Source organism: Erpetoichthys calabaricus, chromosome 1 (genome assembly GCF_900747795.2).
Source record: "Erpetoichthys calabaricus chromosome 1, fErpCal1.3, whole genome shotgun sequence".
Taxonomy (NCBI): domain Eukaryota; kingdom Metazoa; phylum Chordata; class Cladistia; order Polypteriformes; family Polypteridae; genus Erpetoichthys; species Erpetoichthys calabaricus.
The window spans coordinates 352,039,968-352,052,717 of record NC_041394.2 but is presented as its reverse complement, the minus strand read 5'-3'; the positions used below and the strand labels follow the sequence as shown (position 1 = coordinate 352,052,717).

General features: G+C 42.8%; 1 protein-coding gene across 1 annotated transcript in view; it reads right to left on the bottom strand.

Annotated features, from left to right (window-relative positions):
• Positions 1 to 12,744, bottom strand: part of LOC114668753 (gastrula zinc finger protein XlCGF57.1-like) — a 32,768-nt gene extending 20,024 nt beyond the window's left edge. The window contains exons 1-2 of the mRNA XM_028824672.2: positions 12,675 to 12,744; positions 383 to 846 (exon numbers count right to left, since the gene is read on the bottom strand). Of these exons, the coding sequence (XP_028680505.1) occupies positions 383 to 809 (427 nt within the window). The 5' untranslated portion in view covers positions 810 to 846; positions 12,675 to 12,744. The remainder of the gene's footprint in view (positions 1 to 382; positions 847 to 12,674) is intronic.
• Between the last annotated feature and the right edge of the window lie 6 nt (positions 12,745 to 12,750).

Sequence of the window (12,750 nt, the reverse complement as noted above, 5' to 3'; positions counted from 1 at the left end):
AGTCTCACCCTTTGGAAATGATCCTCTTATCTGCAGCAGCCAAGTGTTACGTGGGCGACCCCTTGGCCTGGTCCAGCCACTCGGGTCTCCAACAATGAGGCAGATCTCCTTCGTGGAAATGCGCCACATTACCTCACACTGCAGGCAATGTGCCTCATTCGGGACTCCAGGCTTAGAGTGTTTGAGTAACATTCTAACTTTAAACGAAGAAGAGCAAACTGCTAAAAACTTACAACATCACAAAGGAACTTTCACACTACATCAAACACACAATAACACTCATCAGTTTCACTGTATTTCTAGGTTTCCCTTAAAAAATTCAAGACTGCCACTTCAGGAGGATAACCCTTAACCTTAAAACATCTTTTTATTTTTCACTTACTTTTTCTGGACTTCTTTGTAAGCAGCGGCTGATCTTTCCGAGTTCTAACAGATGAAGTTTCTTCACTCTCTTCTGTGTCAGACTGCAATGATTCAGACTTCACATTAACAGAGGACTCTGGAGATGAAGAGTGTGTGCTTTCACTAGAGGCTAACGCGGTCACTGCATCATCTTGATGTCCATAATGAAGGTCGTCTTCCTTGACACTCTCCACATTTGTATGGATGTCAGTCGCACTGCTGACAGACGTCTCTTCAGCCTCTTCTTTAATGTCCACTGACCCCAGTTCACAGTCCTCATCTTTAATGCCCAGACTCTCCTGTTTAGGGTGGACATACTCCCACTCACAGTCCTCCTCCTTAACATTTATAGTCCTTTGTTCCATGATATTTATGTCAGCCGCACACATCTCCTCTTTTATATCCATCTAAATGTTATATTAAATGGCAACTTTTTCTTTTTATCTGTGGAAAGAACAGGATTTAATTCCATCAAAACTTGAATCATTCAGGTCTAAAAACATTTTCATTTTACAAAAGCCTCTCAGTTAAAGTTTGTCAAGTCAATAATAATTCTTTGCATTTATATAGCACTTTTCTCACAACTCAAAGCACTCAGCAATTCCAGGTTAAGGGCCTTGCTCAAGGGCCCAACAGAGCAGACTCCCTATTGTCATTTACGGGATTCGAACCGTCAACCTTCCGATTGCCAGTGCAGATCCCTAGCCTCAGAGCCGCCACTCCGCCTTCGGTTCATAGCAGTCTGACAGCGGCTCCTCATTCTTCACATCAAATTGTCAGGAGTAAAACAACACTGGGAGTGGAGTGACAGCACAACACGCTGGAAGAAGAGCATCTCGTAAAGTGGTGGGTTAGCAGTATTCACTGCTACGATTAAATAAACAATGTTGCTGGAGTCTCAGAAGTGTGTTATGAAATATGTGGAGGAAAATTTACTCAAGTAAGGCCTCAAGATGGTGTTAAGACACAGATGCATGTCAGAAAGGTGCAGGTGAAAGTGCAACTTAACTTGCTGGAATACGCGGTATGTGAAAGGTGTGGAAGAATTATTTTAGGGTAACATGGCATTCATCTTAAAGAAATAGCATAAAGGGTTAATAAATGTCGGAAACGAGATAAAGGTCAAGTGAACAACAAAATGTACACTGAAATATAAGAATTGGTTTAGGAAAAATACTGAGATGGCCAAGTACATAAAGAATGTACCGGAAGAAAGGTTGATGCAATATACAAAATGTACTGATGGATGACTAAGAAATCAGCAGATGTCCTGTAAACAACGAGAATGGACAGTTGTTACATACACAGAAATCTCAAGGGTGGTGGCGCATCTCAAAAGGTATAAGAAGAACCAGAATCTAATATAACGGAGTTTTACTTTATACTAGACAAAGAGCCCGTTTCGACAACGTAAGATGAAACAGGCACGAGTGGAATAGTATAATATATAATAAGTATAAGCACCACAAACCTGATATAGGTGTATTGAATGAATGCGTAATTAGGCCTCGAGCTGTAGTCGAAATCGCCTTTCAGGCCTCTAGAGCTTTAATCGAAGTCGCCTTTCTCTTTGAATTTTTGCGGCCGTAAATCCGTCGCCTGCCGCGATGTCGGTCTCGTAAGGTTTTTCGGGCAGCTGCGCGGAAGGCGACTGCGCATTCGGCTTCAGACGGACATGAGTGAGTGAGTGAGGAGACTGGCTAATTATGTATTAAGATAAATCATTTGGATGTAAACCAAAGAACCAACCAGAGTAAAATGTCTGCATTGATTGACATGGCATGTAAATTCCGTAGTTTATAAAATGAACCTCTAGTCTTTGTTTCTCTGATCATTCTAGCCAGGCTGTAACAGACTGCTTTTTGATGTATTCTCCCTCCAAAGCATTTTGCCGAGGAGTCATTAAAAGACACCATGAACAGCTTTTCTCCTGCCTGATTACTGCATTGTCCTGTTAGAGGACGTTTCTTCCTTTAATAAGATGTTACATTTCGACCACAAAGGAAAAAAATAAGCAGGGGATATAAAGGGTTTGTTAGCTTAGGGTGACACGTGTCATCGATAATAGACACCTTTGATCTTTGCTGCTAGATTAGACAAAGACCTTTGCCTGTGTGATAGATTAAGGTCTCCGTGACCCCTTGAACCCTCAGACTAGATGTCAGACACCAGGTAAAAGTCCAAATATAATATTTATTATTATAAATAAGTGCACTAAGCCCCCTCCTCTCCACAATACTCAGTAATAATCAATAATTGTGAATTTTGGGATTAATAAAGTATCTATCTATCTATCTAATTAAACAATAACCAATACACAATCCTCCACTCTCAGACGCATTGCCCTCCTTCCACCCAGCTCAGCTCGACGTCTGGGATTTCCTATAGTCCTTTTATATTCCCTGACCCGGAAGTGTTTCCCATCCTACAGTCCATGTGATTTCTTATCACTTCCGGGTCAGATAAAAAGTCCTTTTCTTCAACCCGGAACTTGCCTACGACGAACTTCCGGGTTATAGGACACAAACAACTCTCTGGGCCTCCCTGCAGCGTCATCTGTTGGCCCCTGTGATATCCAGCAGGGCTGTAAAGGAAAACTCCATTGTCCATGATTCCCTGCTGGTATTCGGGGCACTTCCATGCAGCAGGGACAGCTCCATCTGGTGGCCTGGGGGTGTTGGCCAGGGTGACAGGCCGGCCATATCCCACACCTGATAAATGATTAAAAATCATGAAATTGCAGCCCAGTCACCTTTCTACCTGGTCAGCCAATCATTATGTTTGACTGTTGTAACAGATTTTAAACCCCTTGTTCCCATTATATGTTTCAAAGGGCTTTAATTTGTTGAACTGTGAACTGCCCTACTGCAGAAGTACATTTCTAACTGCCCTGACCTGAACTCCTATGACATCCTTCATTGTACCGCCATTACAAGGTTGGATGATAATAGAGTTTAAAAGTAAAAGTGCCATAAAGAAGGCTGCCAGATTTAATTAATGGATTCCTATCATTTAAAGGAGACCCATTGAATGCCTATGACAACTTAATGTGAACAATGTAGAACTATCCCTTTTTTATTCCAAAATAAGCTGTTCCAGTAAACTTTGACTCATCCATTTTAACTCACATATCCAAGACAGAATTGCTTAGCAGCGGGTGTCTATGCCAGCAATCTTCGAGCGCAAGGCAGTTACAACAACTGGACACGGCACCAGTTCATCACTGGGTGAAAGCACAATCACACACACTTAGGTCAATTCACCAATGCCATTCCACCAAACTTGCATGTCTTTGCAACTCCCTTTCAGCGTTGTCAGTGTGGGTGGAGATCTCCGAGGAAGTCGGGATGTAGTTCAATCGATCAGCTTTTATCCAGTCACAGACGAGTATATAGGATTCATGCGTTGCAAAGCGGAAGAACAAAGTTCTCCTTTTTCGATCAGCTTTTAATATCTTTCCCCTTAAGCATAATATCGTTTATCTAAGCATCTCATCTTATGTTGTGCAAATCGGCCAACGGTTTCTGTTTTGTGTACATGTCAGATGGACTCTAAAGAAGGAAAGGTCACCTTTCCTGTGTCTAACAGATGCAGTCCTAAAAAAAAAGGAAATTGTCCTGGGCCAGCTTACTGCACCCTGTCTTCTGACAGACACCTCTATTAATAACCTGCTTTGCCAGCTTTTAACCCTTTGTAGCTTGCAAGCAGTTAAATTTTCTCTCACACCAGGTCCGCTGTTTTCTTGCCCAAGTGGGCTATTTAAAGATCGTCATCTGCCTGGGTTGAGGGGTTTATTAGATCTTTTGTGGGTTGTGGTTTTTTGGGCTAAATTTTTTTTTAAAAAAAGCAACTTATTTTGGGCTATTTTTCAACCCACCTTCACTTCATCTTTACCATATTTGTCATCCGTCTGGCACTCTTCCCGCTGCCATTTGCATGTATATATGTTCTTAATGATTGTAAAATCTCCCAGGGAGAACAATTGTGTGATGCTATACACCCTTTCTATCATTCATCTCATGACGGGATCCCCAGGGCTTTTATGGTGTGCACCTAACCCTCTTGATCGGACGCCACCCCCACTTTTCAGGGTGGCATTTTATCTGCCTCAGGTATTGGTCCATTTTTGGGGCACATTTGCAGATTTTTTTAAGCTGTCCTTGGGCTATGCATTTTTAAGGACCTGGCAAACTTGGCCTCAGTACAATGCAAACACAAGCAGGAAACTGTGCAGGGCACCAACTGTAAGCCATCATTGGGCACCTGAATTCATATCCACAATCATAACAAGCTCATTTAGGTTTGCCATTCCACTAGATAGATAGATAGATAGATAGATAGATAGATAGATAGATAGATAGATAGATAGATAGATAGATAGATAGATAGATAGATAGATAGATAGATAGATAGATAGATAGACCCAAGCATCTATAGAAAGTGAGAAGAAAAAAACAACAAAAAAAAAAAAAATCACACAGGCAAGGCCGTGACACCCCATCTGGTGAGAATTGGGGGACACCGGCCTACACTCTAGGTGTCTAATATGAGCGTGACCAGAATGATGGCGTAAGACAGGGACACACAGACACAATAGGGTTGGGTTTTACTTATAGGGTTGCACCTATAGAAAAACAAAAATAACGTCCTTCGGAAAATATAAATATATCAATATGCAGCCCAATACAGCAAAGGACACACAAAACAGTTATAAAACGGAGCCCAAAAATGATGACTATTTACAGTTTTTACAGTGCTGACTGAAAGTCTCAAATGAAAAAGAAAAATGCACACAAATTAATGAAAATCCATATATACACAAAAATCAAAAATAAAGCCGCCTTCCTCCGCAGTAATCCAAGTCAGGAAGCGGCTCCTCTAAACAGTGTACAATAAAGGGTTTACCTAAAAACAAGAATATTCAAAATATAGAAAAAGTGTATATACAAAAATAAACAGTGTACCATTAACCACAACCCAATAAATACCTCCACAAAAGCTAATCCAGAAATATTTACATAAGAAGAAAAAATATTTACAATAATCAGGGCACAAGCCGCAGTGCTCGGCAAACTCAAAACAAAGTTTTACCAAATAACCCCCGGCCAGAAATTCTCTTTTGTATTCGGCACCCTCACACCAACCAATTAAGCCGTCGAATGTCATCCATCCACGGGCACACGATTATGTGAACATGTCTACGAAGAGTGGCATCTCTCGCCCCGCACAGTCACTTATATATACAGTGGAACCTCGGTTCACGACCATAATTCGTTCCAAAACTCTGGTCGTAAACCGATTTGGTCGTGAACCGAAGCAATTTCTCCCATAGAATTGTATGTAAATACAATGAATCTGTTCCAGACCGTACGAACTGTATGTAAATATATATTTTTTTTAGTTTTTAAGCACAAATATAGTTAATTAAACCATAGAATGAACAGCGTAATAGTAAACTAAATGTAAAAACATTGAATAACAGAGAAAACTAACACTGCAATAATTTGTCCTATAGCGCTGCCAACCGCTGGCTAAAAACACTTTTTTTTTTTTTAATGAGTTTTAAGCACAGGGAAAAAAATGAACATTTGAAAAATCCGTAATTTAATAAACCACCAAGAAAAGTAACATTGCAACAATGCAGGCTACGAACCGATCACTGTAAATAGAAGTGAAAACAAAAACAAGCCTTCTCTACCTTACGCGTCCAGTCCTTCCTCTCTCTCTCCTGGAGCACCTGTGTGTCTGTGTCTCTCTCTAGTGCGCTCCTCTGTGTGTGTGTGTGTGTGTGTGTGTGCCTCTCTCGCACGCGCCTCTCTCTCTTGGACGTGCTCGTGTGTGTGTGTGCACACCTCTTGCATGCGTGCCTCTCTCTTGCGCACTCCTGTGTGTGTGTACCTCTCTCTTGCGCACTCCTGTGTGTGTGTGTGTGTGTCACGCTCTCTCTGTCTTGCTCACTCGCTGCACAGGGAGAGACTGAACACGTACAAACCGAAAGGGAAATTGGCTTGTTTGTATACCGAGTGTGTGGTCGTGAACTGAGGCAAAAGTTTGGCGAACTTTTTGGTCGTAAACCGATCTGTACGTGTACCGAGACGTTCGTCAACCGAGGTGCCACTGGATCGTCCTGCTTCCACTTCAAAACCTGTCCCGCCCACACGCAGCCGACACGGCATTTCTCGATTCCTATTCGTCGTCTTCCATGTCGTGCACTGTACTAGCCTGCTGAGCGTAATACATCCAACAAGTACTCGAGGTGCTGCCACAACAGTAAAGTGACTTTACCACCCTTGCGGGAGTCACCTGTGTCTTTACAACAGCTTCTTACACAGCAAACTCCAGAAGCTAAAAATTATCGTGAACACATTCGAGAATACAACTCTTCTCTAGTGTTTGCTTCCATGGGTGCACAGATAACTCAAACTCCTGGCCACGGACCATACTGTTTTAAAATACACGGGCAAATTTATCACCAACTCTCTCCACTATACGCTAACACTTCTACCTCTCCAAGATATGGACAGTTGAATGTTTTTGAAACAGCGCAAGCTACTGAAGTACGCTTACAAAATACAGTGATCCCTCGCTATATCGCGCTTCGTCTTTCGTGGCTTCACTCCATCGTGGATTTTAAATGTAAGCATGTGTGAATATATATCGCGGATTTTTTACTGCTTCGCGGATGTCTGCAGTCTACAGTACGTGTGCTTCCTCAGTTGATTTGCCCATTTGAGTTCAAACAAGGGACGCATTTGAAATCAAACAAGGGACGCTATTGGCAGATGGCTGAGAAGCTACCCAATCAGAGCACGCGGTTAAGCTCCTGGGTGCTGACTGGCTCAGCGACAGGGAGCGCAGAATTCGATTTGGCTTAAAGCTGGCATCTCATCTCATCTCACTCATTCAGCATCAACGTTTTTCTTTGTGCGTACTGTAGTCAAGCTCTTCGTTATGTCTACAAAGTGATCTTCTCCTGCTACTGCTTCTGGGGCCATGCCGAAGCGCCAACGGAAGATGCTAACAATTGCTATGTTTGTGAGTAGTATATAAACTGTGTTTACATACATAATTTCAACAAATCTTACCTAATAACTAAGAGAATATAAAGGGTTTATGCTGTATAACTGTACGGGGAATATTTATAAACCATGTGGGAGAGTTTATAAGGACTTAAAATGTATAAAAATAACCATATAAACATATGGTTTCTACTTCGCGGATTTTCTTATTTCGCGGGTGGCTCTGGAACGCAACCCCCGCGATGGAGGAGGGATTACTGTAAAGCAAACTCTGCATGCAGCGAAAATGTACTTCTCCAGCTAGATTCCATGCTCAGAACAATCAACCCCTTTGCTAAATCATACAAACACACGCATGAAATCGCTCAGTCCAATCCAACAGCATCTGCACAAATGGTTTTCAAGGAAAACCCTGGGCAGAATTTACGACGATACAATGCCCCAACATGTTACACTGATGTTGCAGCGATTTTCGTCGGAGAAGATGGAGAAACGCCTGCCGAAAAGGGACATTTGCATCTTTCCCATAGGCAACTCCTGTAAACAGATTTCCACGCTTAATATGAATTGCGATCCTATGGTTTACCCACTTTTATTCCCTTATGGAGACATTGGCTGGCACAAAGATTTATAACATGTTCCCGATAAAAGAACCACCAAGCAAATAAGGCTTACTCAATGCCAATTTTACGCGTACAGATTAGCAATGAGGAATACATTTAGTATTTTGCACTCCAGCGGCAAACTATTCCAACAGTACGTCGTAGATGCATATGTTAAAACAGAGGGCGCGCATCTCAACTATCTCAGGTTACATCAACAAGATCTGCACGTGGAACTATCAGACACACTGCAAGCAAACGCTGAAAATAACAACGTTCATGTAGACAAAATGATCATATTACCGTCAACATTTCCAGGGGCCTCATGTATAAACGGTGCGTACGCACAGAAGTGTTGCATACAAACGTTTCCACGCTCAAATCGCGATGTATAAAACCTAAACATGGCATAAAGCCATGCACATTTCCACGGTAACTCATACCCTGGCGTACGCAATTTCTCCACTCGGTTTTGCAGACTGGCGGCACCCAGCGTCAAAGCAGTGCTACTGTTCCTGCGTGGACACCCTTTCTTTCTTAGATCCACATTCTTGACGCGGCTTTATAAATACACTGAAACTAACTGCATATTGTTTACTAGTGTAATGCATCTGATTGTAAATAACCTGCAGCAATATAATGGTCCAGGAAATAGCCATAGTATTCCAAATACCATAACTGCTTTAGCGTTGTTACGCTCACTGCATCTTCTTCTTTCAGCTGCTCCTGTTAAGGGTTGCCACAGCGGATCATCTTTTTCCATATTACTCTCACTGCACCACTCGGAGTATTTATATCACTGTATCTGAGTGGGGAATCACAGCAGCAGCTGATCAGAAAGAGAATTATCGGTATACAGCATGAAGCAGACGCTGCCTCAGCCACGGCAAAACGTTTCAGAGACATTCCTGTACGGACTTCGCGGTTTAGAAAACGTTTCATCCGAAGAACTCTAAACGCACTCAATCAGTCCATCAAGTGCTCCTTGTAGAACTGTTTGTACTTATAAGTACAATTACCTCACTATAAACTTACACCACAGTTATAATATTGCACAACCTGCGCCACTTTATAAAGCGCATATTTACATATGAGGACGATATCATTTTTAAGATGAAATGCAGCAAAATATGTTGATTATATTATGCAGATAAAACTAACTTCATTTAAATAATCTGTATTGTTAATAATTAAACATGTGAGGACACTGTGCCGCAGCGCTAGCTAGTTCAGGGATTGTTCCTGCATTGTGTTGTATTCTTGCTGGTGCTGGCGTGACACTGGAAGGATAGACGGATACAATAATTAAACATGTACTACGAAGATATTTCAATGTTCCTTAAACGTTTTGAAGAATCTGCGTTGTAAGCTTACAGACAGGAATTGGAGGTTAGTACGTTTGAAAGAGACAGTACTGCTGTGATAAATTATTTCATCGAAGGTCGCACATGGCGCAGCAAGTCTCTAGCGTGAGATATGAACAAGCACTGCACCACCGTGTTCCCATGTTTAATAACATGCTTTCATTCCTATCATCATGAAAAAGATATCACGTATACATCTCAGTATTTTAATTATTCGGAGGGATGCAATATCACGAATGTAATGGATTCTGTGTCCTGTCGGAGAAAGAGAAAGAACGGAAGCACGTAGTGATTCACACACACATAGAGCACATAGAGGAACACACAGAATACAAAACAAAGCATTTAACGTGCTACTTAGTTACAATGGGATTTGAGAAACTAGTAAATTAAATGATTTTAAGATGAAGTTTATGATGTTCTGCTTTAATGGCAAAATAAACTACGTGATTAAGGTGGAAATTTCGAGATTAAAGTTGACATTTTGTGCTTTTTTCCCACTGTGTGCCTATTTTTTTTCTGTCTGTACCCCAATAAGCTTTCATATGACACTCAGACGGTAGACTACGACTTGCCTTTTCACTGCGACTTTGATATGTGACTTCTTAGTTATTTCGGGCACTGTGCGACTTTGTGAACTTGAGCTTTCGAGTTTCTCCGACACTATGTCACTCGATCAACTTTCTTTTGTTGATTATACCACTGTTTAAACCAACAAATAGTACGTTTTTCCTTTGCCTCCACTTGGTATTCGCTGAAATTCTTATATTTTCCCCCGTGCTTTTCCCATTGTCTTTTCACAGAAGGCTATTCATATTGATTTGCATATTCAAAGTGACGTAATTCTGGGAGGAGTTGGGGCGGGACAGAAGGCGCGTGCGTTGCTTTTCACGCTGATCGGGATTTATGTAGCGGAAGAACGTGGAAGTTTGCGTACGTACAGATTCCTGCATCTGGGTTTTTCTGTGCGTACGCACATTCCCGCTTTTGTGCTTACGCCATGTTTATAGTGTGAGCTCTACGCACGGCGTTACACATGAGGCCCCTGGAAGTCCAAGATACTGTCACGCTTGGGTCACAGATTTGCACAGAGACACGGGAGGTTGTAGAAAAGAAAGGAACTTTATTCAAAACACTGCAAACAAACATTTGTCCCTTTTCAAAAGTTTAAACGTGCTCCTCCATGACAATTCAGAGATGGCAGTTTCCCCAGGAGGAGAGAATGTCTGAGAGAGGGATAAGGAGATGCAAGCAATCAGTTTAACAAACTGAGAGAAGCCCGTACAGGCTTTTTGAGAAGGCGGAGCACCACGCGAGAGGCAGATTACGCGACAGAGCTGGCCATAAGGGAAAGGAGAAATGTGAAGGTAGCCTGTCTATGTCTCCTAGGGGCGTCTGTATCTTTTGGGGGTACGATTAGCTTCGCGGGCGGCACGGTGGCGCAGTGGGTAGCACTGCTGCCTCGCAGTTGGAAGACCTGGGGACCCGGGTTCACTTCCCGGGTCCTCCCTGCGTGGAGTTTGCATGTTCTCCCCGTGTCTGCGTGGGTTTCCTCCGGGCGCTCCGGTTTCCTCCCACAGTCCAAAGACATGCTGGTTAGGTGGATTGGCGATTCTAAATTGGCCCTAGTGTATGCATGGTGTGTGGGTGTGTTTGTGTGTGTCCTGCGGTGGGTTGGCACCCTGCCCGGGATTTGTTCCTGCCTTGTGCCCTGTGTTGGCTGGGATTGGCTCCAGCAGACCCCCGTGACCCTGTGTTCGGATTCAGCGGGTTGGAAAATGGATGGATGGATGGATTAGCTTCGCAGCTCACAGTACATGCAACAAAACTATCAGGATGCCATGGCTATTGTACGTAAATTGGGAAAGCCTGATTTATTTATCACTTTCACATGTAATCCTGCTTGGCCATAAATTCTATATGCACACTGCGTCTTTCAAGAAGTATTTATTTCTGAATTCTTTTCTCACCGTTTTCCGTTCCTAATCTTACACCGCCGGCGGGCGTCGGCTAGTTTACTATAAAAGTGCGAGCAGCCGGCGCACGCGCGCATAGCTCTGCCGGCCTTTGAGACGCGACTGCGCTTCTCTCCTAAGACTGAAAGCACTTTTTTTTCCTTTCCTTCCCCGAGCTATTGCCGATACGGAATCCCCTTTTTAAGCCGCGTTAAGCAGATACTACGACGCTTCACATTTTCTCTCACTCGTCTAGCGTTATGAGGTCGCGGGAGGCACAAGTGGAAAACCGATAACGCCACCCCGGTCGGTCAATGGCTGAGCCGCCGCGACGCTCATGTCTGCTCAGGACGCTCATGTCTGCACTTTTTTATTGGACAAAAGGGCAAGCTTTTATTCTTCATACTTTTTGTCCTTTTTTTCCTAACAAATGCCTCTCTCATAACCCTGCAGAGGACACAACCCCAATTATTGTTTTTTTTTTCTGGTAATGTCAATGCTGCACATTACCACAGCTGCATACAGACCGTAAAATTAATTCTGCTGGAAGTTAAAACACCTGCAACAATCGTCTATTATCCTCTCTATTAATCATCAAGAGGCATTACTGGTTTTGGGCTTTTGCACCAAAACAGTTTTAACCCGTATCATATGTGGGGGGAAAAAGATTAAAAAAAAACATAATTGTTAATCCAATGTACGCTGTCTACATTGGACTAAACAGCTTCAGAATGTTGTGCCGTGTATATAAATACACACAAACTGATGTTGGACGCCAGTCTTTAACAGATACGAACATTCAATGTAGACTTTTCCGCGCAGGAATACCAGCACGACACTTTTCTCTCGCCTTATATATTTGTTTTCGTTCTCAGCTTGCATCCGCTCCGACTTCTCTCCAGTTTGTCTGTTTCTTTTTCTAATCAGAAGTTTAAAGACCGATTAACCCCCCGTTGCTCTTGCAAATGCCGACAGGTCACAAACTTAAAAACTGAATACCGCGGACTGATAGAAGAGAAAGAAAAGTGGAAAACAAAGCGCTGTGTGGGGAAACGCCGCTCTGTCGACTTTGGCGATTAAAGAAGGACACAACTGAAAGAAGACACGGAAAGAAATGAAGAGTGTGTGGGTTTGTGTCGAGGCGACGTGAAGTAGAAATAGCACTCGAACATGAGAAGTGAGTCGGACACACCAATAAACAACAAAGACACGCGCGCCACAGGGGTGTTCATTTACAAGAATGCGCTGCTCGCCTCTGATGTAATAACCGAGTAGAGCAGATAAAAGCCTCTCACAATCATAAAGTGTTATGCCCAGAACACAAATACTTACCCTCTTCCTCTCGGTGAGTTGGTTCTTTCTAACGCGATACAACAGCGTGGCTTGTGTTTCCGTCGCCCAGAATGAC